This window comes from Narcine bancroftii, chromosome 5, assembly GCF_036971445.1.
Source record: "Narcine bancroftii isolate sNarBan1 chromosome 5, sNarBan1.hap1, whole genome shotgun sequence".
Taxonomy (NCBI): Eukaryota; Metazoa; Chordata; class Chondrichthyes; order Torpediniformes; family Narcinidae; genus Narcine; species Narcine bancroftii.
This window is the reverse complement of record NC_091473.1, coordinates 245078194-245104605: the sequence shown is the minus strand read 5'-3', so window position 1 is coordinate 245104605 and position 26412 is coordinate 245078194. Positions and strand designations below refer to the sequence as shown.

General features: G+C 39.4%; 1 protein-coding gene across 3 annotated transcripts; it reads right to left on the bottom strand.

Moving 5' to 3' along the window:
* Positions 1 to 43: 43 nt before the first annotated feature.
* On the bottom strand, positions 44 to 25350 carry rhocb (ras homolog family member Cb). Of its 3 annotated transcripts, XM_069941944.1 has the most exons (6): positions 25243 to 25343; positions 20806 to 21004; positions 6719 to 6876; positions 6167 to 6287; positions 5935 to 6065; positions 44 to 1235 (listed from the first exon to the last, which is right to left on the bottom strand). In XM_069941944.1, exons 3-6 carry the CDS (start codon positions 6872 to 6874, stop codon positions 1065 to 1067), a joined length of 579 nt encoding a protein of 192 aa, XP_069798045.1. In that variant the 5' UTR covers positions 6875 to 6876; positions 20806 to 21004; positions 25243 to 25343; the 3' UTR covers positions 44 to 1064. The 3 variants fall into 3 exon arrangements, with proteins under 3 accessions (XP_069798045.1, XP_069798044.1, XP_069798046.1); XM_069941943.1 differs by lacking the exon at positions 20806 to 21004 and having other exon boundaries at positions 25243 to 25350; XM_069941945.1 differs by lacking the exons at positions 20806 to 21004; positions 25243 to 25343 and adding an exon at positions 11493 to 11565.
* Positions 25351 to 26412: the final 1062 nt, after the last annotated feature.

The following is a 26412-nucleotide window of genomic DNA, read 5'->3' as shown; positions in this document are numbered from 1 at the left end:
TTTCATGCAAAATTAAAATCCTATATTTCAATTACAGGCACCATTTGAAGTTTTCCATTCAATTTATTTCTAATTTTTTTTTTAAACATTTGATAAGTGCCAACTGTCTGAATATTATAAACTAGGATGAAAGCAAAATGAGTTTGCACTGAAGCCACATTGGTTATTGCATACAAAAGACAGACATGCTTGTTGTGCAGGCTGCAGATAACCAGAGCAAAATGTCCAGGACCATTCTTTGGGTAAACTGCTTCAGTAACCTGTCTAGCAATTGATTAACAAGGCAATTATTACAAGTCTATTGTACAAAGTGAGCAGAGCCTCTTGAACTATTGTAACAACTGTGCAGATGTCTAGCTCAGCCAGTCATCACAATACTTAGAACATGGTCACAATCAAATCCTCAAGATGGGTGCTTGCAATCAGGTATCGACAGTTAGCATTTTATATAAATCAGCTTCAATACAAATGGATCTCAATACAATAAATCTACAAGAAAATTAAGATCTTAAACGGAATGCAATTATACAAAAGCCATTACACTACCATTCACAGGAGTCCATTGCACTACTGCGATATGGGCTTGCGATGCTTAGAATAAAGGGAAAAATGCAAAATGTAGAGAAATTCTATTTCAGCAAATAGTGATTAAGGTTACAGCATAAAATGTTTACACAAACTAATTCATGCTTTGTATCAAATGTTCAAGTTAATGAAACTATGCAGAGAAGTCATGTCTGACACTATGGATTATAATGAATTTATAACAATGTAGATACCCAAATGGTAACAAATCCCACCGGTTTCCCCAACCCCTGAACTTACAGTACATAAACCCACACTGTCATGAGGTGCTGGTGTTCATGGTCAAGTCAACACTAAACTCCTCCCATTGCCCTAATTCAGATACTAAGCATTACACAGCAAGTCAAAGGCTCAGACTAAAGTGTTTGAAAAGTAGCCATTTGGAAACCAGGGAAGAGCAAGTCTCCATATACTGTGTAAAGAGTTTGCTAAATGTTATTACGTCCAATACAGTACATGTGATGGTATGCATCAGATCCCTACAACAACACACACTTGCGTCTCTTCTTGTGTTTAACTTGTAATGCAGCTCTTGTGGCCATCTCAAAGACCTCCCGAACTCCTTCCTTTGTTTTGGCAGAACACTCCATGTAACCAAAAGCACTGATCTTGTTAGTCATATCCCGTCCTTCTTCTGGCCTTACAGGTTCCTGAGAGGAACATAAATCAACAAATTAACAACCACTGTGTAATAAACCTCGTACACATTGCCACCTCCTTGTAAAAGCCCATATAAGCTCCTCGTACTAATGTTAAAAACGGGCAATTCATTTCAGCTAATTCTTCGGTGTAAAGTCACAATAAATCATTGAATCTGCACAAGAAGCTTTATACAACTCGAAATGGAAAGTGCTCCTTTTCTATAGAACTGTGTAGAAATCTGTAGTGTCAAGGTGTGATGTGGCCATGAAGTGCAGCACTTGATTGAAAGTTTATATAGGTACAGATACAGTTAAGGTGATCAAGTCAATGCAAGATTTTATTCTTGTGTTCTGCAAAAAAAGTTAAATGCCAAGATTATCATTCATGATGCATGTAAATAGTGAACTCTCCCAAGGGACCCAAAGTCAAGGGATCAACCAATGAAGCAAACAAGGAACTTTTAAAAATCAAGGCAAGGCTATTTTCCAGGACAAGCTGACAGAATTCTAGCTATTTTGTAATGCTGTATTCAGTCAAAAATTCCTTGGCGATAGCCTGGAGCACAAAGTACGCAATGAACATCAGCCACACAATTATACCACTGCAAAGTACATGAAGTTGTGTAAAAAGCAGGTTAAAAATATAAATTTGCCCATCTTTAATTACAATTTAATTGAATGTACCTACAGTACATCTCCAATTATCCAAAATGGTCAGGGCCTATTTCAGATAAATATTTTTTTTTTAAATAACCAGCCCAGAAGCAACAACAAATCATTTATAACAAGGGAAGGCTTTTTACACAAAATATTTAATTCTCACCAATAACCTGAACAAAGATAAATCAAACACCAAAAACTACTGAGGTTTTTCCAAAATTTCAACCTGTGACATCAGTTCGATGTCGACTCAAATATTTTTCTGATAGCTTCGGATATCCTCATTCATCTGAAATTTTTCCTCATTCATCTGAAATTGTGTCATTTCGGCTTTGAAATTTTTTCAAATAAATGAGGATTTCTGAAATTCTCAATTAACCAAATAACATTTTCAGAGCTGAATACCTTTCCAGGTGCAAAAAAATTTCGATAACTGAGGATTTCAGATAATCGGAGTTGTACTGTACTTAGTTTTCCACATCCTTTGTAGATTTTGTATGTTTGGTAAAAGCTTTCTTGGCAGTTTCAGATCATTCATAAATAGCTAAATGGTTGTATCACTATGAACTAATGTAATAGCAAGAACTGGCAATGGCTGTTCTGGCAAGGATAAATCAGATTTTTATTTTTTTTAAACTAATTTTTCCAAACGAGTGAGCAAGTCTGACTTGAAGCAGAACTACTGCCGTGTTGCCAACATATCAAACTACAAAAACTAGATACTCTTCCTTGAACAAGCCAATTATAGCTCAATTGAGTACACATGCCTGTAGGCAAATACAAAGAGGGGTGGAGTAAACATCCTGCTGGAATATTGAAGTCTTAAAATAGACTAGTTCAGCTGGAGGTCTGAATCAAAAATGAAAGCAATCTTTACAAGTTTCTATTTGAACATGAAAAATTTCACTCACACCTAGAAGAATGACATCCTCTGTAGGGTAGCATGGATAGTGTGATGCTATTACAAGGCCAGGAACCCGGTTTGAATTCTATGCTGTCTGTAAAGCGTTTGTACATTCTATGCCTATGTGGATTTCCTCCAAGTGCTCTGATTTCCTCCCACCCTTCGAAACATATTGTGAAGGGGGGGGTTGTGGATTAGTTAAAAACATGTTGGAGAATTGAAATGGGTGGCCACTGGGAGATCCACACTGTTGCAGCAGACAGAGCCGAGGTGTTCAAAGCAATCTCCCTGTCTGGGTCCAGTCTCTGATTTAGAGGAGACCAAAGCGGGAGCACTGTATGCCATAGATTACCCCCATCATCTCTCCTTTCCCTCGTCTCTTATCACATCCAATTAACATCTTTTGTTGGTCTGGATTCCTCCCCCATTGTTTGAATTCTAAGACTGATATATCCTGCTTCTGACTTTTCCTTGAAGGGCTCAGACCTGAAATGCTGGCAATATATATTTGTCTCCTATAGATGCTGAATAGACCAGCTGAGTTCCTTCAGCATTTCAGGGATTTTTTTTAAAACTGCCCATCACGTTTTTCTGGGGTTGTAGGTTAATTGGGTGGCACGGACTTGTGGACTGAAAGGGTTGTTACCATGCTGCATGCCTAAATTTGAAAAATAGTTCTTATTTCATTGGCTTGGAAGCAAAAACAAAATGCACACTTGACCACCCCCAACTCAAAATTACTCTGTTGAGTCCAATCTTGCTCATTAGACACCGATTAAAACAGCAGTTATTGTCATCTGTTGCAGAACTTGTACAGTTCAGCAAGGCACATTTAGCCAAAATTGAAAGCCGCAAACAATTCAGATCAATAGAAATCGCAACAGCTCATCCAATCAAGCCTGTTTCTTTGGCCTTTTCATTTAAGGTTCAAAATGATAAAATTATAGAGAATCACCTGTTCTGCAAAATACCCAGGTAAATTGAACTAAACCATTCAAGCTGCTGTGCATATTTTACAATTCTTTAAATGTTCAAAAAAGCAATGCAAATCATTTGTTCAAAATATTATGAAATGGCTGTACTAAAACAAGGAGCAAGATCTAGATGGTATAGCTAAGCACAACGCTATTACAGCACCAGCATCAAATTTAGCACTACTTGCAAGAAGTTTGTACGTTCTCTCCGTGTCTATAGCCCCTTTCACACTTGCGTCCCACCAAATAGCTGTTCAGTGTCCTGGGACAGGAATGGGGGTTTGGCTTTTCACATAACCACTCCTAACTGGGACACCAAATGCTTTCGCAATGCAAGGAGCCATCCCCAGGGTAGGACTGTTCTACCTTCTACCGATAACGTCATAACACATTCGGCAATGGTGGACCTGCCGTAAATCTTGATCAATGTATTATGTTGTTATATTTGAACAAAATTAATCATGCCCAATTGTAACATAATTAAGCTTTATGTACGGCACAATATGAGCCCTTCAGCACATTATTTTAAAATCAAATAAGACATTCAAGTCTTTCTTCAGATAATTGGGAAAGGCAGAATGTTTAAATGGCCTCTTCCGGAACTGTTCCAACCAGGATTGCAGAACAAAGCTATTCAGCAAATTCAACACAGTTAGTACATTATAAAACAATGTACATTACAACTCTGATTTATCCAAAAATCAGATTATCCAAAATCCTAACATCTGATTTTTTGGACTTGGAAATGACATCTGTTAGGCTCTGAAAAATTTTTTTTTGATTAAAAAAAAATCAGAAATCCTCATTATCTGAAAATGTTGAAGGCAAAATGATGTCATTTCAGTTCCGAAAAATTTTGGATAAATGAGGATATACGAAACAATCCAAAATCCTCAGTTATCTCTAATTTTTCAGGACTAAACTGACGTCACAGGTTGAAAAAAAAATTGAAAAATCTGAGTAGAATTGAGTTTTTGGTGTTTTTTTTTCCATGAGAATTAAACATTTCATGCTTAAAAAGACTTCCCTTGTTGTCTAGGTGCGGTCACAAATGATTTGCTGTTGCTACTGGGTTGTTTTTAAAAATGACTAGTTGTCCAAAAATATCATTTATCCAAAATGGGTCCAGTCCCAACCAATTCAGATAAATTGGAGTGGTACTGTATTACCCAATGGTAATCCTAATTGCTACTGAATCAAGAGTTTAATATATATGTCTACTTGTAGAGCAATTTGGATATACAGTACATTTCCTTGTATCTGAAGTTCGGAAAACCAGAAAGATCCAATCACCAAACTTTTTTGCAGCATTGACGTGACATTACAAGTTGCAATCATGTCAGTTTATAAAAATCAGACTAAAAGAAACACCATTGCAATGAGGGAGAGGACACTGAAGAAACATTTCAAAAACCATCGAGCATTTGGTGCTGCAGTTATCTTTTGTAAGCAGAGATCATTTTTTTGGTACGTATTAAACATTTCATGCTCAAAGTCTGCCATTATTTTTTTATTATTGTTTAACTACTGAAAAGTATTCGGCTGGCTACTGAGCTACTTAAAGCCATTGTTCCGATAAACGAAAAACAGCTGGATCCAAGCTTTTCAGATACAGGGAAACATACTGTAGTCAAAAAGCACCAAGTACTACCTAGGTCTAGAAAATTTCCATTGCCTACAGATACTACAATTTAGATTGCCACCTTCAACAAATATTATTTTAGTACTATCCCAATTGTTTGGAACAAAAGATAGGCAATTGCCATTCACATCTCCTTATCTTTCTGATGGTAATACAGATAATGAGTACACATTTTTATTTCTGGCCTCTTCTTCCTTCCCTGATTTTATTGCTTAAAAACCAAAAGTTCACTTTTAATTCAGTGGGTTTCTTTCAAATTTTAGAACCTGATGTATTTTATCTTCTCAACCAAATTAAAAAATGTCTCCTTGAGGAAAACACTCTGAGCATTAGTACAACTTGCAGTTGTGTTCTGCCCTGGATTAATTTCTAACTAGCTAATTACACAAATAATTTGACAGTTTTACACAAGTTAAAATGTTACAGCACTGAACTGAAAGTTAAATGAGACAACTCCCAAAATAGACAGACCAATTAAATTTCAATCTGTACAAGTGGCCCAACAAAGGAGTACATGGCAATATTCACCTGCTTCATTTTGGCAAGTTCTTTCCGTGTGTTTTCATCATTTCGCAAGTCTTTTTTATTTCCAACTAGAATTATAGGCACACTGGGACAAAAGTGCTTCACTTCAGGTGTCCACTTCTCAGGGATATTTTCTGCATAGAGATTGATATAGTATCATGCAATCTTTATATGCTAGCATTACTGAAAAAAAATCAAGATAGTTTTAATTAGAAAAAAAAACAGAAGAACTCACCCAAGCTATCTGGACTATCAATTGAAAAACACATTAAAATAACATCAGTGTCTGGATATGACAGAGGCCGGAGTCTATCGTAATCTTCTTGCCCAGCTGTATCCCAGAGTGCAAGTTCAACCTGCAACACAATGCAATTTATTACCAGAGTGTAAAACTATTGTATTATTTCATGGTATTAAAATTTTAACTTGATTACGACAAACTGAAATCGAAATTTTGTACCCCATTCCAAAACTGCCATGATTATAACTGATTTAAAGCAATTGTATGCAACAGAATTAACCTTTTTGCAAGCAATGCTAAGGCTTACAGGAACATTTTGTGGGTCAATGTTATGTTTATTACAATTTATATAGTCCAGGTGCTAATCTTAGTAGCAACATTCAAAGCTTCCTCGGTCAGGAGTCAGATATGCAGCACTCAAAAGATGAACCACTTTCTCCATCACGTCTGTTTTATACAAAGTCATATTAATTCTATGACCACAAAGCACCAAACTGTAAACCAGGAATTTGCAAGATTTTTCACTATAACTGCACCAGAACTCACCTGTTTGCCATCCACTTCAATGTCTGCAATGTAGTTTTCAAAAACAGTGGGTACATAAACCTCAGGAAACTGGTCTTTACTGAACACGATGAGAAGACACGTTTTGCCACAAGCACCATCTCCAACAATCACCAACTTTTTCCGAATGGCAGCCATCTCTAGAGGGCAAAAGATCTCAAATTAGTAATTGAGATACTGAAATTTATCTTTTTTTGGGTAATTCTTTATTTATCGCACTATGAACCATATCAACCAATATATTTATAGATGCATCTCTTTAAATATTCAGTGACATTTTCTCTTTTATTCCCCCCATCCCTCCAAAAACAGTAAATATTGAACACAAAATACAACAATATCTTTCTCCAAAATAAAAACAAAAAAGTCCTATCTACTTATTCACATCAAATCTGATTGTGTTTATCTTATCATTTTAGGTGGTGGTGGTCCTAGGCCTGCTCTTTCTGTTATGTTCCATATATGGCTCCCAGGTTTTTTTCAATAATTGTAACTTTGTCTTTTAAATTAAGTGATTTTTTTTTCCCCCAATGGGATACACTTAAACTTGGTTATATATTCCATTAATGTTTATAGTCATATGGTCCAACGTGGCCATATCTTTATTTTCACTTCTTTCCCGCCTCTTCACCACCTTCATCCCCTTTTTTCCATTACTGTTTTTTTCTTTTCCTTTTTAATCTCAATATATGACAACGCACTTAAGATGTGAAATACCCCAACAATCCCCACAAGCAATAACCCTTCAACCCCAAATGAACCTCCCCTTCTTGGATTGCCTCCTGTCCCTTGACAGCAACCACAACTCCCCTTTCCATTCAGTTTGCGAACTTACTCGCAAGCATCAACCGATTTCATAGTGACCATTATTCTCCACACCCCCCCCCCCCCCCCGAGAACACGATTTTCCTATACTTATACAAGAACAAGGATCCAATGTTGAGCCTCTCGAAAACACTGGTGAAACTCCACTGGGAGCATTGCATACAGCTTTGAGTGTTAAATTTGAGGCATGGCATCCTAGCATTGGAGAGGGTTCCGAGAAGATTTACTAGAATGATACCAGGAATGAAAGAGTTAGTATACAAGGAACAACAGTCAGCTCCTGGACTGTATTAATTGGAGTACAGAAGGATAAGAGGGACCTCAGGCAATTCAAAATCTTGTAAGGCTTGGACAGAGTAAATGTGGCAAGGATGTTTCCCATGGTAGCGGATTAGAGGACAAGAGGGCATAATTTCAGTATAAAAGGGTGTTAATTTAAAACAAAGATGCAGAAAAATTCACTTAGTCAGAGGGTTGTGGGCCCATGGAACTTGTTGCCACAGGTGGCTGTGGAAGTGGTTGTTGGGAGTATTTGAGATTGATAAGTATTTCATTAGTCAAAGCATCAAGGATTACAGGAGAAAGCTAAGGAATGGAGCTAAATGGGTGGATAGATCAGCTGATTAGAAAGACATCTGTGTGATCTAAAAATTGTCAATTCAAATTCCACCCATATTCCATTGCAGGTTTTCTTTGAAAATGATGAGCTCCAACTGGAGAGTCAAAAGCATTCACTAGCTAGAGGGGACAGATTCTTGGTGTCTAACTAGAAGACTTGTTGGGCTAAGTTTGATGTTAATCACAACTTGCAAATTTATGCTTCCTTTCATAACCCCTAGTCATTCCAATGATTAAGCAATGAATACTTTGAAGTGTACACATTTGTGCAACATTGAATACATAGCAGTAAATGTGTACAAAAATAAAGCAGAAAGCCAAGGTGACTAAAACTGGCCATTGAAGAACTCCACTGCACTCTGAATAGCAATCTCTCATAACAAGGCAAAGCACTGATAAGTAAATGTTTATCCTATCAACTTTGTTAACCAACAGCATTTATTGTAAAGATCAGAATTTGTCACGAACTAATCAAGAAATTCGGTGTTCTGTGGCAGCGTCACAGGGCAAACATTCATATAATAACCAGCTTACGACATTACTATAAAAAAATTAAAATAGTGTATGACAAGGCAGTGTCTTTAGTTCATTGATTATTCGAGATTCTGATAGCAGTGGGGAAGAAACTGTCCTTGTGCCGTTGATTGCTCATCTTTAGGCTCCTGTTCCTTCCTCCCCCTACCGTATGCTAGCAGAGTGAAGAGGGAATGACCTGACTGTGTGTGTGGGGGTGGGGGGGGGTCCTTTGAGGATAGAGGCTGCTTTGTGAAGACACCACCTCATGGAGATGTCCTCGATGGAGTAAAGTCTGGTGCTTATGATGTTGCAGGCTGAGTTAACCACTCTCTGGAGTTTCTTCTGGTCCTGAGAGTTGGTGCCTCCATACCAGGCCGTGATGTAACCACCCAGAATGCTCTCCACCTGTAGAAGTTTGAGAGTCTTTGGTGACATAGCAAATTAACTCAGACACCTCAAAGTATAGTTGCTGGTGAGCTTTCTTTCTGTTTGCATCAACATGGAGGTTCCAGGACAGATCCAGAGATGTTGACACCCATCCTCTTCCCTGCTGAGCCCTTGATTTTGCTCTCCCTATTCAAGGAGAAACTTACCAGAGGAAAAGCAGCCAAGATTCACTAGACAGGTGCCTGGTATTGGAGTAGTGACACATTTCGTCAATCAAGTTTTATTCCATCGATGAACCAATAAAAATGATGACAAGACTTGACCGACTGGATACAGATAGGACATTTCCTTCACTTAGTGAGAGGAGGGGCTAGAATAAAGTGGCAGTCTCAGAACCAAAAAAAGCCGTACAAAGATACAACTGGAATAGAAACAGCTAACCCCAACTCAAACCACTGCTGTTTTCTCCATTCCCTCAGGTGTTTTTTTCTGAGGAAGAACATGATCCTCAAAACAGGCTTTACCTTGGCCTTCCTGCAGCCACACTATAACAAGTTCAGCACCCACAGCAATACTCAATTCTTCCACAAATCCCTTCATCTACTCATTCCTTCCTATCAAATTCTCCCACTCAGGAACTTATCTGTACTTCAAGATCCACAGATAGCTCCTCACCACCACCCCCCCCACCCCACCCCGCTCACCATCAATTGGGGCCCCAAACCAGTCCTTCCAACTGAGGCAACACTTCACATGTGATCCAGCTGCAATTCTACATCAGGGAGATTGAAGCAGTTTTTCCCCCCAAAAGGTGGAGCACCTATACCTTCCTTTCTCCATCCCCTGCCAAGAGCAGCCATTCTCAACCTTATTTTTTAGCTATTGCTCCCTTAGGACTCTTCAATATTTTTGACCCTTCTCCAATAAAGCAAACATTTAATTTCTTCTGTACTGCAAAAACATTTTACTTCAGCAACCTCCCCCTTAACTGTGCTGTGCACCCCCCATTAAAAATGGCTGCCTTAGAGGACATCTTTCTTAGCCCTCTTTACCTTCCTCAATTTTAACTCCTTTCTCTTCTATCCCTCCTTCCTACCAGTTTCTCCACCCCATACCCACCCTTTTATTCAGGTAACTGCCCAGTTCTTGCTATCCCTGAAAGGGTTTGTCCAAAATATTGACAACGTATTGCCCTCTAAGGACCTGCTGAATTCCTCCAGCATTTTGATGGCCTAGATCCCAATACAGCATTGGCAGATGAGTTGTTTACCTCACCACCAAATGTAGACAATTACTGCATCATTCTAATCTTAATGGCTTTGTAGAAACAAATAAAAAGGCATCTCCCACCACCACAAAGCAGCTTATTCCTCTCAAGTTGAAAAATCAAGTTTTCAAAATTTGTCATCTTAATGATAAATTTACAAACAGTGAACATAACAAAATTAATGCATTCAAAATACTGATTTGCTCACCAAAACAGTTGGCCTTCTCATGTCTAGATAGTAATGAGTCCACAAGGATTCTCAAAACAATTTGAATAGAACTAGAAATCATTCTACTAAATTTAGATGCTCAGTTCAGCTGTGGGTGGTGGAAAAGAAATACCAAGGAGCCTCTAACCAGAGGCTGCAAGATTAGTCTACATAGCATGCCAAGTTCAAGGTATCAAGTACAGAAGTTCCCTTCTCACCACACCCACCAAGCTTTAAGAGTTAGGAATGAAGTGTCTGTTTGTCAAGTTATTGCTATGAGTCAGAAACACCATTACTTACAAGTTTTGGTTTGGAACAAATGTGCTTCCTGTCAGGAGACACAAGCCAGCTCAGCAGTGAAAAAGAGATGATCACACTAATGAAATAGCAACAGGAAAACATTGCAATACAACCTTTATAAACTGGTAGCCCAGACAAGCATCCAGGAAGGAATGCAACTTTGTTCAGTTTGGAAAAGGAACAGGGCAAAGGAGACTTTATCCAGTGGGACAACTGCCAATTGTTCATTTGGAAATTGTTACACCCTTAAACCAATTTTAATGGAACTGAACACTGCATGGCCAGCAATACAGAAGTCATTTAGCCTTCACTCTGCTCCAAGGTAAACAAGCAATAAAGTCAACTAGACATGAACAGCAAAGCAAACAGAATAAACCAAGGACTTGAATGAGTAAAACAGTTTAGAACTACTAAGGGTGGGGAAAATATGTGCAGCTCAGTGTTAAATCTTGCAAATAGAATAAAGCTCAGTGCGTCTTGTCAGTAAATATCAAGTTTGGGAGCACTTGCATCTTTGGTAGAGGATTCTGCTGAAAAGATTTTAGTTTTAAAAAAAAAATTTAGACATACAGCACAGAAACAGACCATTTCAGCCCACGAGTCAGTGCTGCCCAATTTACACTTAACCTACATACACCGCAGTACGTTTCGAACGAAAAGTGAGAGGAAACTGGAGGCATTGGGAGAACAAACAAATTCCTTCCAGAGAGCACGGGATCAAAGGCTGGCCCCAATTGCTGGCGCTGTCAAGGCATTGCACTAACTGCCATGCCAACCATCCTTCCCCAATAGCAAATAATCCATAGTGATGTAACAATCGGCAGCTATTTTATTACTGAAAAATGTAGAAAAAAAGTCTTTAAGGAACTAACGAAGAACCAACATAGCGGCAAGTTTGTGTGAAAATGCTCAAGTAGTGCAAGGACAACAAACAACGTGTCCATGTGGACAAGTCAAAGGATTCAACTGAACTTCGGGAAGATGAAGGACAACCACCTTCCATTATAAAATTCTTTGATATGCATACAAATGACGACCCATCCTGGGCCAAACATCTCATTCGTCAGGAAAATGCAACAGCGCCTACATTTAGAGATTGGAGAGCAAGGCAACTTGCCCCCAACTTGACCACATTTTACAGGAGAAGAATTAAGATTGTCCCATCTGGCTCCATCATTGAATGGTATGGTAGACACAAAGCATTAGTCCAGAAGTCAATACAGAAGATTAGTAAAATGGCCGAGAAGTTCACGGGGATCTCCCTTGCCCCTACTGACAACATTCACCAGGAGTGTTGCTTAAATAAGGCTTAGAATTGAGGATCACAGGTTAACTGCTGCCATTAGGGAGGGGGGGATACAAAAGCATCAAAATCAGGACTACCAAAGTGAAAATTAACTTATTTCTGCAGGCTGTTAGTTTGGTCTCTTCAAAATACAATGTGTATAAATATGCATATATAAATAATCATGTGTTGTGTATTATGTGCAGTGGTCTAGAGAAACTTATCTGGTTATAGATGTACCGTCATAATGAATTTGAATAAATGCACATCAGAAGTTTGAGGGAATGGCAACTTGCTACATTGAGGTTCAAAAATAAATCCTTTAAACTCATTTAAAGCAAACAATGCAATTTTCTGTCAAAGGATTAGTTTTAATGCTGGAAACTAATTTGTTTCAATTCTGCATTAATACCCATACAAATAAAACATGACAAATGCAACGCAAAATCCACAAAACTGTGATAGGAACAGATGCCTGTCCGATTAGCCGCACAAACCAGCCTGCTACTCTGACACAATATCCTGGATGGGGTAATGAAATGCAACGGCTGAAGTTTTTCCTGTATAACCTACAGATAACACTAGTTTACAAAGCAGTCTAGTTCAAAATGATTCCTTGACAGTTCATCCAAATCGGCCATTTCAAGGTATTTTTAAGTAGTCATGCAGCTTGCAAGGAAACTACAAAGTTTTCCTGAGGATTGTTAAGTTTTTTGGATCAGTCTTTCAATCATCCCAATTCGGAACTGCCAGGCATATCTTTTTGTCAGTGTACAAGATGCATGCTCCTCTGTTCTACCTGAAATCTCAAACTGCCAATCCACAAAGAATTGAAAGGCAGTACTGGCAGGTTCTCATTGAATTTTCCTCCTCCACAATGCCTGCTGCACTTTAGTCTTGGTAGAACACAGCTTGAATAAGCAAGTTTAGATAATCGAAAGGAGACAGTAAAATTGGAAATCTAAATTTATTTGGGAGTTTTGGGTGGTGAAAGCAATTAAAAACCGTGCTCTGTCATTCAAGATCATTGTTATTTACTACCGTTTTCCCACAAATCTTTCAATATCAAGAAATCTCATCAATTAACCTAACATTTGAAGCTCTACTGCACTGATGTACCACCACCCAAGAAATTTCAGTAAAAATGTCCAGTTACTTGAGAATGATTGCCAGTTCTATCCTCCAACTCATCAAGATTATACAAATCTAATCTAGCAAGATTTTCTAATTAGCAATGTCATGTACATCATGCAACTCCTTGGCCTGACAGGGAATAAGTGTTGTCAGTCTCTAATAATTTCTGCTTTTGGCAAGTCTGGCATCACTAAACCTGTGGATCATTCAATTGTTTGAAACTTGGACTGAGTTGGCTTGAAGCCCAATTTATGAACCCAAAAAATATTGAAATTACAAGTTGGTGAAGACTTCTGCATCCAATTACAATGAAGTTCAAGGCTGTTACTTTGCAACCAGAAGGAAAATAGGCACAATACTGTTAAATGGAGCAAAGATGCAGACAGTATATTATTAGCATAAATATCTTAAACTAGCATCATTGCATCAAAGACAAATCAATAATTCAGCAAGCATCTACACAAATCCTCCCCACCTACATCCTTTAGCCCCATTAGTTTAGGATTCCACTAGCCATTCAATACCACAACACAAGATTCCACTCCAAGCCTACCCAAAACATTTCACTGACCTTTGAGATTGTACCAAGAGTTAATGTACCGGCAAGATAAATTTTAATTGACCGTGGTTCATCCAATTATTGTTATCTTTAACGTTCCACTGACTTAGTATTTACTTTTGAGTAGCCCCCGACTGTACCTTCCTATTGAACTGCCCAGTTACCTGGGTACAAGCTTTTAGGTTCCTAATGATAGTATTGGGCCACTATAGTTAAGAAATTTAACAGTGACAGTGCCTGAAGGATAACAGCAAGTGAACAAAATTCAGTTAAAGCAAGGCCATTTTTCTCAAATTATATAGTGCAATAAATCCACCTTCATAGGCAAAAACAGCTATTATGCACTGGAGTTAAACAAGAAAGCCTGCAGATTCTGGAGTGAAGTGCAATACATAAATATAGTAGAGAAACTCAGCAGGTCACGTAGCATTAATAGGAAAGTTAACCAACATTTTGGGCCCGAGCTCTTCAAGCTTTTGCTTCTACCTGACAAAGGGCCCAGGCCTGAAACTTATGGTAACCCTTTACTTGTGCATGCTGTGTGCCCTGCTGTGTTTCTACAGCCCTTGTGATGCATTGGAATCCACATTTTGCAAACAGTGGAGATTGAACAATGACTTAGGTCCCCAAACTGACCAGGGTCCCCAAACTGACTAGATTTAATTCATTAGCTAGTGCAACGTTACAAAGATCCTGACAGCTCAACTGCTCTTATATTCCCACGAGTAAAATAGACTATGAAGCCAATTCTGACCTTGAGAAGAAAGCACTAAATAGTTTTTCCTCATCTTTCCATCCATTTTGGAAGTTACCAGCCCAATAATAATCCTAATTGCTAGAATCAATTCCATTCTTTCAAACAATCCCTCTAAAATTGATGGGATTAACATGCAAAATCAGAAACCAGGCCAAATTCTACAGTGCAACAGCAGCAATTTAAAATTAGATCCAAATGTATGCACATTCCATGGAAAATTAGGTCAAATATTTCAACAGGTTAAATTTGTCTAAAAAAAAAATGAGGTTAGTCTATTTTACAGCAGAAAGTTGTACATCAAGGATTTGCATCACAAATTCAAGATTCCTTTATTGTCATGTAATAAAGGCAGTAAATTATACAGAATTTGCTCTCATCTGCCGTAAGGCGTACAGATTCACCATTGGCAGAAATTGCCCAAAGCACCTCAGTCAAAGAACAAGAAGCTAAAGAGTCCCCTCAGAGTCTCTGAGTGTCCGTGGATCCACTTTCAGCACCTGCCACAGCCACACAACTCAGCAGCTGAGTTACAGATCTGAACCTTTGACACAACTAGGAAGCCCTCAGTGCTCTACGGGCCCCTCTTGCATTCCAGTACCTGGTCCCCAGTTTTCCACTGCCTGGTGTGAATCCCTTGTCCAACGTCTCCAGCAGCCTGCGCTGGTTCCTCGCCTGTAGTCCTTCAGCCACAGAACCCTTCACTAGTCTGTCACTGTCCCATGGGTAGTCTCCTCCGCTCCCCCTCTCCTTTTCTGGTTCCCTGCGTCAGTTCTCTGCTTCCAGTCGTCCTTGTGGCTGCTGCCGATCATAGGCGCCACCATCTTGAGCGCAGACCCTATCAATGGTAACTGAATTTTTTAAAAAAATACCACTGTTGGCTCTATAAACAGACCATTTAAAGCCTGTGCGAAGCCGACAGCAGACTGTGCAGTTGGACCCCACAGGAGCATTGCGTCTCCGTACCCCCTGCTCTCTGCAGGTCCACATCAGCGGCAGCAGTGCCATTACAGCAGCTTTTTGTTTGGAGAAAAGTTAATCCACTTCACCATGAGAATTGGTATTTTGTAGAGATAAAACATTCCACAAACAGATGGCAATCTTAATTTTTTTTAAAAAATCGAGACAGGAAATACTCAAATTTTAAATGAAATTATAGCACTCAGACAGGAGTACAATAATGAAGTGACTTCATTTAATGGAAATTATGGATTGAAATCCAGTAAAAATGAATCATTTGACAAAACAGTTTATTGAACCACTTAGAAATTTAAATCAGGATGCTAACATTACACCCAGAAGCAGTATTTCAAATGTGAAGTAAAATCAGCCAACTTAAAAATTGCAAAAACTTACAGAAATGCTAGAGAAACTCAGCCGGTCCCAGTGTCCATAGGAGGTAAAGACAAATGATGACATTTCAGACCAAAAAGCAGGTAGGTGCCTGAATAAAGAGTGGGAAGAGGGGGGGGGTCAAGTACAACAGACAAAAGCTGCTAACAGAATACAATAGGAAAGGTGAGAATTGATTTTGGCCCTGAAAGGATCAGAGAAAAAAGGGAAGCAACAGAACTGGAGGAAAGCAAATGGGGACAAAGATGGAGGGTTTAAACCCAAATCAGAGAAGTTGATGTTAATGCCACCCAGTTGGAGGGTACCCAGACAGAAGATGAGCTGTCCCTCCAATTTCTAGGTCACCTCAGTCTGGAATTGCATGTACATTCATGCCAGCAATGGAATGGGAAGGGAAATTGAAATAAGTGGCTACTGGTAGATCCACAATATTGCAGAAGAGCAGAGGAGCTCAACAAAGCGATCTCCTAGTCCATTCCCTTGCTGACACATTTGCCATGGTTCATGCCCTGTCAAACTGATACCATCAGCAAAATTTAAGCACCCTTCAACCAGATGGCATTAACATCAACTTGTTCGGTTTCCATTAACCCCTCCCCCCACCCTTTCTTTGTCCCAAGCCACTTTTAGGTGGGAGAATGCAGCTCTGGAGCCGGCTGCGGGTGTGTGAGACACCACAGAGCAATGCTGGTTCCTGTCGATTGAGGCCGTAGTCCCGCCCACTTTCAGGTGCCATGGGGGGAGCACTTGGAAGCGAAGAATACACTTACCCGAGGAGGGTTCGGTAAGTACTCCACGGGTCAGGGTTCTCTGCTTTCAGGTGGCCTCCCAACAGCCACATTCAGGTATTTTAGGCAGCTTTACGTTGGGGTATTCTCACCACCTGAAAGCAGCTCCAGTCTCCTTTCCTCTAGTTCTATCTCTCCCCTTTACTCTCTGACCATTATAAAAGAACAAAAATTCTCACTTTCCCCCTCATCTTTGTAGTTTAATGTGGTGTAAATTGGGCAGGACAGACTTGTGGGCTGAAATAACCTGTTACAATGCTGTATGGCCAAAATGTAAAAATTAAAAATAAAACACCTTTTATCTGATGGTCTGCACCCCTCCCATTCCCCAGTCTTTATTCAGACATCTGCCTCCTTTAGCTTATATCTTTAAGGTCTAATATGCACAACTGCAACCAACTCGACAATTTTTAGATAGTAGGAAAAACAGCAAGACAAAATTAAAGATTGCACTTTGGAATGATTGGGATGAATTTCACTCCAGCAGCAAAAACTGGTCAGGGGTGAAATATAACCATGAATGTGCGTGCATTTCAGCTCCATTTTTACAGGCTTCTTCCCATGCAGACTGTGTCTTCAGTTTATTCTGTCCACAAAATATGATCACATTCTGAACATCTTGTCACTTGTATGTAGAAATGTACTGGAAAAACTCAGGTCATGTAGCATCTGCAAGCCTGCTGAATTTCTCCTGCACATTTGTGTATTGCTTTCAACTCTAGCAACTGCAGATTTTTTTTTAAAGTCTAGTTTATAATTCAAATTAATTAATTCTGGCCCTGCTCATATTTCATGATCCTTATCCACACTGGTCATCCCCCGAGGTTCAATTTCATACCGTTAAACCCTAACAGAATCCCAAAAGGTACCTCCATACCATACTTTACTAAATGCTCATGGATTTCTACAACTCCAAAAATGAACTCTTCAAATATTGCATCTCACCATAACTTTAAGAGTATTTTTCAGATTAATTATCTACCCCAAAGTACATATCCATCCTTCCCAATTCAATTTTATCCATTGAAAGAGGGATTAACCAAAATGAGCAGGACTGCAAAAGCTCTCAACCTTGTTCTTGTGTTTTTCTGCCAAGATATTACAAGAAACTCTTTGTACACTGATCAGCTTAATGTCTGAACTTTTTTTTTTCACTTTTGTGGTGGAAAACACAAAACTAATAGCAGATAAACTGAAAGTAGGTATGTCTTTTCTGACAAAAATGGAAATTCATGTAATTCTTCAAGAAAGCTAGCAACTAAATGAGAGTAGTTCAGGTAATATCTGATGGGCAAGCAGTTATGGTTTATGAAATCTAAATTTTAGTTAACCATTACATTAAACAGGGCCACTCCAGTAAAATAAAAATGGTACTTAAAATATAATAAACTAAAATGGGAGCAAATTCAAGCATTGCATTTTCACATAAAAAGGATGGAGTACTTTTAGTGAAGTCTTGATTTCATTGCAAAAACTAATCACCCAAAAGAAATTTCAAATAGTCTTCAGGCATTTAAAAACAGTGCACCCAACCCTGAAAGCTAGACAATTGGTTCAAGGTCAAGTATAGTGACCTGCTGATTCAGACATTCCACAGCTAGCAATGACAGCCAAGCAAGGAGATCATAACCCAGCAGAATGATTCTACTTTAGCTAGAAAATAACATGTTATGATCCATTGATCACACTCAACCATTGAAGAGATTCACTGTTCTGGGCTAAGGTGCAGGTATCAATTATTATAGCTGGATTGGATGATTTATGATAGCAAACAGCAAAAAGAGTTACGTGCAGCCAGCATGCAGAATAAGAAGTGTAAATAGGAAGGGTCCTAAATGCAGAAAACAAGATCAAGGGTTTACACCTGCACTTATATCCACAATGTGAATCCCAAGTACATGCACCATACTTGGTCAAACCCTCAATGTCAAAACCATATGGTAGCTGATGTGCATTGGTCAGCCAGGCTAAAAGTTCAGACATTTTCCACTTTAAAAATGAATTGAAAAAGATCCTCAACGGAGGAAGTTTGCTGTAAAACTTGCGTAATAATCGCTAAACTTGTCTACATGTTCATATTCATTTCCTCTCCCAAGTTACCACCATGCTACAATCATTCAGCCTTCTATTATTCCCACAAGTTAACAGTGATTCAATCCAACCCTTTTAACTTGGGGTGGCCAAACTATAGCCCGTTATCCATTTTTAAGTGGCCCAGGGTGAATTTTTAAAATTGAATATGTTCCATTAGAACAGTCACCAAATTGCAGTGTATGTACATCATAATTAGTTTAAACACTAGATGCTGCTGCCATTTTGAACAACTACTAAACCAATTGTTGCAATGTTACTCATTGATGAAAATATTTGTTCTTACATGTTTTATCGACTGAAGTAAACAAGTCAGAAAATAGCAAAGATGTGACAGTGGGAAAATGAATACTTTTTCCACAGAAATTGAGAAATGTGTTTCTTTGATTTGCAAGGAATCTGTCAACTTTAATAGCCTATCTACAGATTTACACATTGCATCATTTATAAAAGTAGACTCTTGGGCCATGAACTGTATTCAGAGTTGTGGAGGAATGTTGGACTGAATGAATTTTGAGATAGTTGTAGTCATTCAAATTAAATTTAAAAGCAGCAGATACAGAAATGCCTACTGTAATGAGCATATTAATATAGAGTTAAACTGTTCAATGTTGTATAGTTGTTTTGATAAAAAAATTAATTTCAATGGCACCAGGATTTTCTGGCCTAAAAATGTTTTTCTTGCAGTGTAACTGGTTGAAAACTGCCAGGCTTAATATTGTTTGGCCTGTGACTCCTTATATTTTTCTTTAAGTTTCCCACAACTAAAAATGTTTGGCCAGTCACAAGCAAGAGCAATCTTCCCCTTACTCAGGAGGCAAGGATTAACTAGATACCCAATCACCAACTAAAATTTGCCAAAAATCCAGGACCAGAGTTGTTGTTCCCCATTATAATTTCACTCATCTTTTCTGAGCCACTTGATCAGAGTGGCAAAAGCTTTAAATAACCAGGCAGCCCATTTCCTCTATTGAAAGGGGAAATTCCAAAGGACCAAGACTAGCTCCACCCAGCTATTATAATCAAGCAATGTCACCAAAGTTACAAAACAACTGCCATTTTTATTTCAAGGCAAATTCAATGCAAAGGCTAAAAGAAAATGCACAGCAATGAAACAACAGAAAGGAAACTCAATTCTTCAGTAATACCTTCTGCTAACAAACAATATTTCTAAAGGAAAAAAACCTCACCCCCTCAATAATCTGCTTTGCATCAATAATAATGGGATCTTAATTCACATTAAGATAATTTCTAGTGTTTGATCTGCTGGGTACAAAGGTAGCCAAAAGCAGTGAAAGAGGAATGACTTGAAACAGACTCAATGTTCATGAGCAGTTATGGTAATTATGAATCATGGTTGACATTTTGAGGTTACATGCTGTATTGATCAGAGAATGAGACAGAAAGGTTAAAAGATACTAGAAGCAAGACAAATTAGGGCCAATAAGAACTTAAGGACAGAAAATTATTATTAAAACTGAGGACAGTGCCATAGGCACAGAGCATTAATCATTTGTTGATCAAATTTATCTGGTAATTACTACATGAATGAAGACAAATTACATAGTAGGATGCAGCCAAAAACATGATTGAAATGAAGTTAACAATGCTTTTAAATGGTAATCTCATTGCTTCCAATTGCAGTTATACTCATGATCTCTATTCTGTGACCCACATGAGCAAGACAGCATTACTTACTTCATCTAACAATGATGTTGGCCTACATTTGATCAATTTTGATAAAATACCTAATTTCCAAGATAAGCAAACAATAAAAAGCCTCAGGAGTTTGACATCAAGGAACCCTAGCAAATTTCTACAGATGTGTGGTGGAAAGTGTGCACCAATGCCCTGAAAAAGGTAGTGGAAACAGCCCAGGATTTCACATGCAAAATCTTCCACACCATCGAGAACATTTACAGGGAAGACAGCTAGTGGAGAGCAGCAGTGCAGGTGCTCCCCTACTTACGATGGTCTTACTTACAATTTTTCAAAGTTATCATGGTACAATAGCCTGTCTGTTGTTATTTACTTTCATGTAATATGTTAAAGCAAGGTAATCGCAAACATCATTGATTTTGCCACTAAGTGTTGATAATTCCACCAAGGTGAATTCTTTGTAGCCTCCTTGGTCAATCGCTTCTTTTAGTTCAGCTGGAAAACTTGCAAGGACAGATACAGCACTGTTGGGAGAAAGCAGGGCAGTGGGATCAGTGAGGGGACTGATAAAGGGCTGTGGGGAGAGAGCAGGGCAGTCAGATCAGTGTGGGGACTGATACAGTACTGTCAATGTTATACAAGGCATACCTGTATTTTTTAAAATCACTTTATTTAAGAATTTTAAAACCACATCCATGCATACATTGTCAATAAAGATATATTAAAAATCACACGCCCCTCATACATCTCACCCTCCCCACCCTAGGCTAAATATAGCAAAAAACAGGAGAATGCCTAAAAGAATTAGTATTCTCAGTACAAATAATGGAGTTAAGGGTTAATGGGACAGGCCTTCAAGAGTCCCCTACACTTTCAAACCAACATACTGCAAATATGGGCTCCATATTTTCAAATGAAATTTATTACGTAAATTACAAGTTATTTTCTCAAGTTTTTTTTAATTATAATTTTTTTATTAATAAGTGGCTGTTATACTCAGAATATTTACATTTCATTTTATATTGATTAGATTTTAACATGTATATTTAACTCTTTTTTAATATTCTTTCTTTCTTCTTGGTCGATGGCTCTCCTTTTTTTAAATTTTTTATTTTCACACTATAAACCACATTGATCCTTTTCAAATATATGGTGTATTTTCTCAAGTTGAATACAAGAACACAATTCAGCATGCCACCTCTCCATCCATAAATCCATATCTGATTTCCAAGTAATAGCTATGCACTTCCTAGAAACAGCTAAAGCCAATCATAAAAATTCAAGTTGATACATAGTTAATCATTATTTAGAACTAACCACTAATATAACCCAACAAAAATAGCATCAAATTCTGCAGGAGTTTAACCCTTAATATTTTCTCCAAATTTTTTTTATATAAACCTCTCAACCAGGAAGGCTTTACTTTAGATCACTCCCAAGTAGAACGCAAAGTAACCAACTTCCTGATCACATCTAAAACATAAATCTGACAATGTTGGATTCAACTGTATTCTTTTTCGACTTACATTTTTCCATTTGTCTGCAGGAATGCAACTCCATTGTAGGTTAAGGAGCACCTGCAATCACCTAGCATGCTCGGTTCTTGCTGCTACTATCAGCAAAAAGGTGTAGGTGCCACAAGGCTTGCACTACCATGTTCAGAAACAGCTGCGACCCCTCCATCAGATTCAACAAGCTCAATCAGGCATTCATTCATTGACTCTTTCTTTACCACTTTATTGTTTTTTCACTCTGTATTGCAGCTTGTTTACATGTGTACATTTGTTTTGCACTAACACAAGTGGCAATTCTGCCCCCCCACCCCGAAAATATCTCAAGGTTGTACGTGATGTCATGCATGTACACTGACAATAATTCTGAAATCCAAATGATATAGTAAGCAAAATAATTACCCTGAAAATTCTGCACATTTCATGTCCTAGAACATGAAATGTATTAATTGCCCCCAACCCACATCATTGCCCCCAACCATTTCATCCACATTCAAATTTTGGCAGCTTGTGTCTTTTCAAATGAAATTGGATATTATTCTTTGCTATACCTGACAAGCATTAGAATATCAGGATGTGTTGGACAATGCAATGCAAATGGAATTCAGACACATGCCAAATGATTACCTGCAACTTAGTCACCTGACATCCATGTATTATGTGCCATGTGCTTCAAAGATGCAAGATTTTGACAGTGGCAAGAAGAAAACAAAAAATGATTCTGCCTAATTTCTTAACATTGTCACTCCTTCTCCAATGACCAGCACCTACCCACTCTCCCCATACCAAACATTATGATATCAGAGATAAGGAATTTTCTGCCCTGAAGCCTTTGGCACTTTTATTGTAATCTAATTACATCTGCCTGTCCCGCATCTGACTTGTCAGCCACAAACGAGCCTGCAGCTGACGTGGACATTTACCCCTCCATAAATCTTCGTCTCCCGAAGCCAAGCCAAAGAGAAAGTTACATTTGGCAGCAAACAGTCATTATCAAAATGATTAACTGTTAACAAGCCCAGACCATGTTTCATGTTTTGCTAGCTCCACTAGTTCCTCACACACCCTGGCTAACACTCAAATGAACATACAATTACTCTAGCCTGAAAAACAACCACTACTCAGACATACATGCATATATTTACACATATGCACAGTAAAAGAGCAGTTTAAAACTTCTAACAAAGCAGATCAGCCAGAAAAAGAAAACATGTTGATAAAACAGCTTGCATTTATATTCAACTCAAGCAAAAAATATCCCTAAAGCACTGAAAACATTGTTCAGAGCCAAAGTTTGGAAATGGCTACAACTCAAATACAAGTCAAAGGAGGCTCTCTGAACAGGGAAGAAACATTACACAAGAAAGCAAAGGAAAGACTTTCAGATTCACTATTTCTCAGGTCAGAGCCAATTCTTTTGAATCAATAATTGATGTAATGACAGATGAAGCAGCAATGATTCACATCCAAGCCCAAATAAATTAAAGTGCATGTCTGCCAAAAAAAGCACTACTTCCAGTCATTCAAACACATACCAACTTTTGGGTCACAACTTGATTTCATCCATTTCAAGTATTCTTTAAAGACAAGATTGACAAGTGCAACTATTTTAATTTTGACCCTTCACCCATATCCTTAACTTGCATCTGCCACTCAATTCCTCAGCCACTTAATCGTATCCTGTCAAAAAGCCTACAATTAAAATTTCCACTCACCTTCCTTAATGACATACAGTTGCCCTCCCAGAAGCCCACCAGTACTTCTAAAACTCCACTAATCTTCCCAAGAGATCTATTCTTTGCCTACCTGGTTCCTACCCACTTCAATCAAAATGCTCACTTACTAATATGCACAGATTCTAACCAACAAGCAGCTTCAAACCTTCCCACTAGCAGTCCTCACCCACAGCACTGGTCAAACACTTCACAAATCTACACAAAAACTAGCCCACTTCTAACTATTCTCCCAAACTCACCCCACTGGTAATCAACCCAAATATGTACCAAGAGATATAAACACAACTTCCTTGCTCAGTTTCCTATCACTACCAAACAAGGAATAATTTCCCTGAAGGCCTCAAACCTTTGAAATCTTCTCACCCTAGAAGTGAAGGCAGAGACTGAAAGAAAACAAAGATCTCTGACACCATGATTGAATTAAAAAAAATACTGGAGAAACTCAGCTGGTCATATAATGTACTTTATAGCCAAGATAAAGATGCATAACCAACATTTCAGTCTTGAAACCTCCAAGGTATGATCCATGCCTTGCAGGGCTCAAATCCAAAACATTGGTTACACACCTTTCTTTGCCACATAAAGTGCACAGTTTGACCAGCTAAGTTTCTCCAGCATTGTTTTTGAAGGCTGAGATTGTCAAGCTTATGGTCATCAAAACAGCATTCTCCAGTCCTCAGTGCAAAACAATCAGCCAGACAAACAATACATTTAAGTATTCATAAAGCAATAAATAAACAACAGACTTAGCCCTACAAGTAGAAGGTAGGAAAACAATGTCAAATTGGACCAGCTGTGAGTAAACTCAGAAGTAAAGTCTGCAGACACTGAGAAACTTATCAGGTCAAACTACGTCCTTTATAGCAAAGACAGACTCATGTAACCAATATTTTGAGTTTGAGACTTCATTCAAGTCTGAAATGTTGGTTATGTATCTTTAATGTATAAAGTACAGTTTGACCCAATTTTCTCCAGCATTAAGTTTTTACTTTAGGCTCAAAAGGTCAATTATCCAACTCCAAATTGCACTTTTCCATCTGAAAGCACATCCTTGCGGCCCCGCCCCCTCCTCCTCCTCGCCCCGCCCCCTCCTCCTCCTCGCCCCGCCCCCTCCTCCTCCTCGCCCCGCCCCCTCCTCCTCGTCACCCCGCCTAACGCTCCAATCTCCCCCCCCCCCCCCCCGGCCCAGTCCAGCCGCCGAACGACCTCTCCCTCCGCCGCAGCTTTCCCATTGCCGGCCCCTCATCTGGGAGCGCGTTACCGACGAGCAGCCGCCAGACCCGCGGAGGGAGAAGCGGCCAGGCCCGGCGCCGCGTTGCCTCCGGCCTTCCGCCGTGGCGAGCAGCGCCTTGGCGGCGACCCAACCCTGGGCGCGGCGGCCAAGCAACGGGCCGCAGGAGAAGATGAGCAGCCCGCCGGCCTCAGGTGGAGGGAGAGGGTGGGGGGGGGGACAGACTTAATGAACGAGAAGGTCCGGCCGGCCCCCCCCCTTCAACCCTGACTCCGCCATCTCACCTGCTCCGACCGCTCAGCTCGATCCCGGACCAGCCTCCACCTCAACCAGCGATCGGTAGGGGGAGAGGGGGCGGCGAATGAGCAATTGCCCGCACCCCTTCCCACGTGACTGTCCTCGCTAGGAATCACGGGACAGCCGGTCCAAATTGAACGTCTCCCGCCTGGCTTCTTAAAGGGGCACGCCCTGTCAGTGGCAGGCCGTTCGGCCCCTCGAATGTGCCTGATTTTCCATCAGTGAAAACCAGATAAATGATGGGGGAATCGGTGGAAGAGGTCGACAGCATTCGGAGAGGTATAGATCAAGTGGAATTAAAACATTAATCTTTCTCTTTCCATCCACATCCCACTTTAAAGTATTCCCTATAACCAGAGGTGCTCTGGGATGGCTTAAGGTGGGATGTGGGTGGAAAGAAAAAAAGTTTGAAAACCCCTGTTCTAATCGTCCCTCATTGACTCGTCATGTGCACGGTTTCAGAACTCCAAAGGCAAGGGGCCAATGACAATCTGTCTTGAGCAAAATATTTCAGTCACAATTGGATCTAGAGCAGGGATTCTCAACCTTCTCTTCCCACTCACATCCCACCTTAAGCCATCCCAGAGCACCGATGGCATAGGCCTCGATGAAGGGCTCAAGCCCGAAGCATTGAGTTATGTATCTTATCTTTGCTCTACCAGTGGTTCTCAACCCTTTTTCTTTCCACTTTAAGTATTCCCTGTGCCGTCGGTACTCTGGGATTAGAAAGGCATTTCTTAAGGTGGGATGTGAGTGGGGAGAGAAGGTTGAGAATCGCTGCTCTAGACCCAATTGTGACTGAAATATTTTGCTTGAGTAAAATTGTCATTGGCCCATTTCCTTTGGAGTGATGAAACTGGGCGCATAACGTGTCGATTAGGTATGATTAAAACAGTGGCTTTCAAACTTTGTCTCTCCATCCACATACCACCTTAAGCAAATCCTTACTAATCCCAGAGCACCTGTGGCATAGGGAATACTTAAAGAGGTAAGTGAGTGGAAAGAAAAAGGTTGAGAACCTCTGCTGTAGAGAGTACACTGTTGACCTGCTGAGTTCCTCCAGCATTGTATTTTTAGTTTAGATAAGGTGGACCTTTTTCCCAGGGCAGGGCAAGCAAACACCAGAGGACAGCTGTACAAAGTGAAGGGTGGGAAGA

Bases quoted from the DNA above. Each gene is read 5' to 3' on its own strand.
- rhocb (XM_069941943.1), bottom strand. From the start codon at position 6,874: ATGGCTGCCATTCGGAAAAAGTTGGTGATTGTTGGAGATGGTGCTTGT. The intron at 6,066-6,166 runs GTGAGTTCTTCT...ATCTCTATGCAG, and splicing joins TGATAGTCCAGATAGCTTGG to AAAATATCCCTGAGAAGTGG. The intron at 1,236-5,934 runs GTGAATATTGCC...TGTTCCTCTCAG, and splicing joins AACTTGCCAAAATGAAGCAG to GAACCTGTAAGGCCAGAAGA.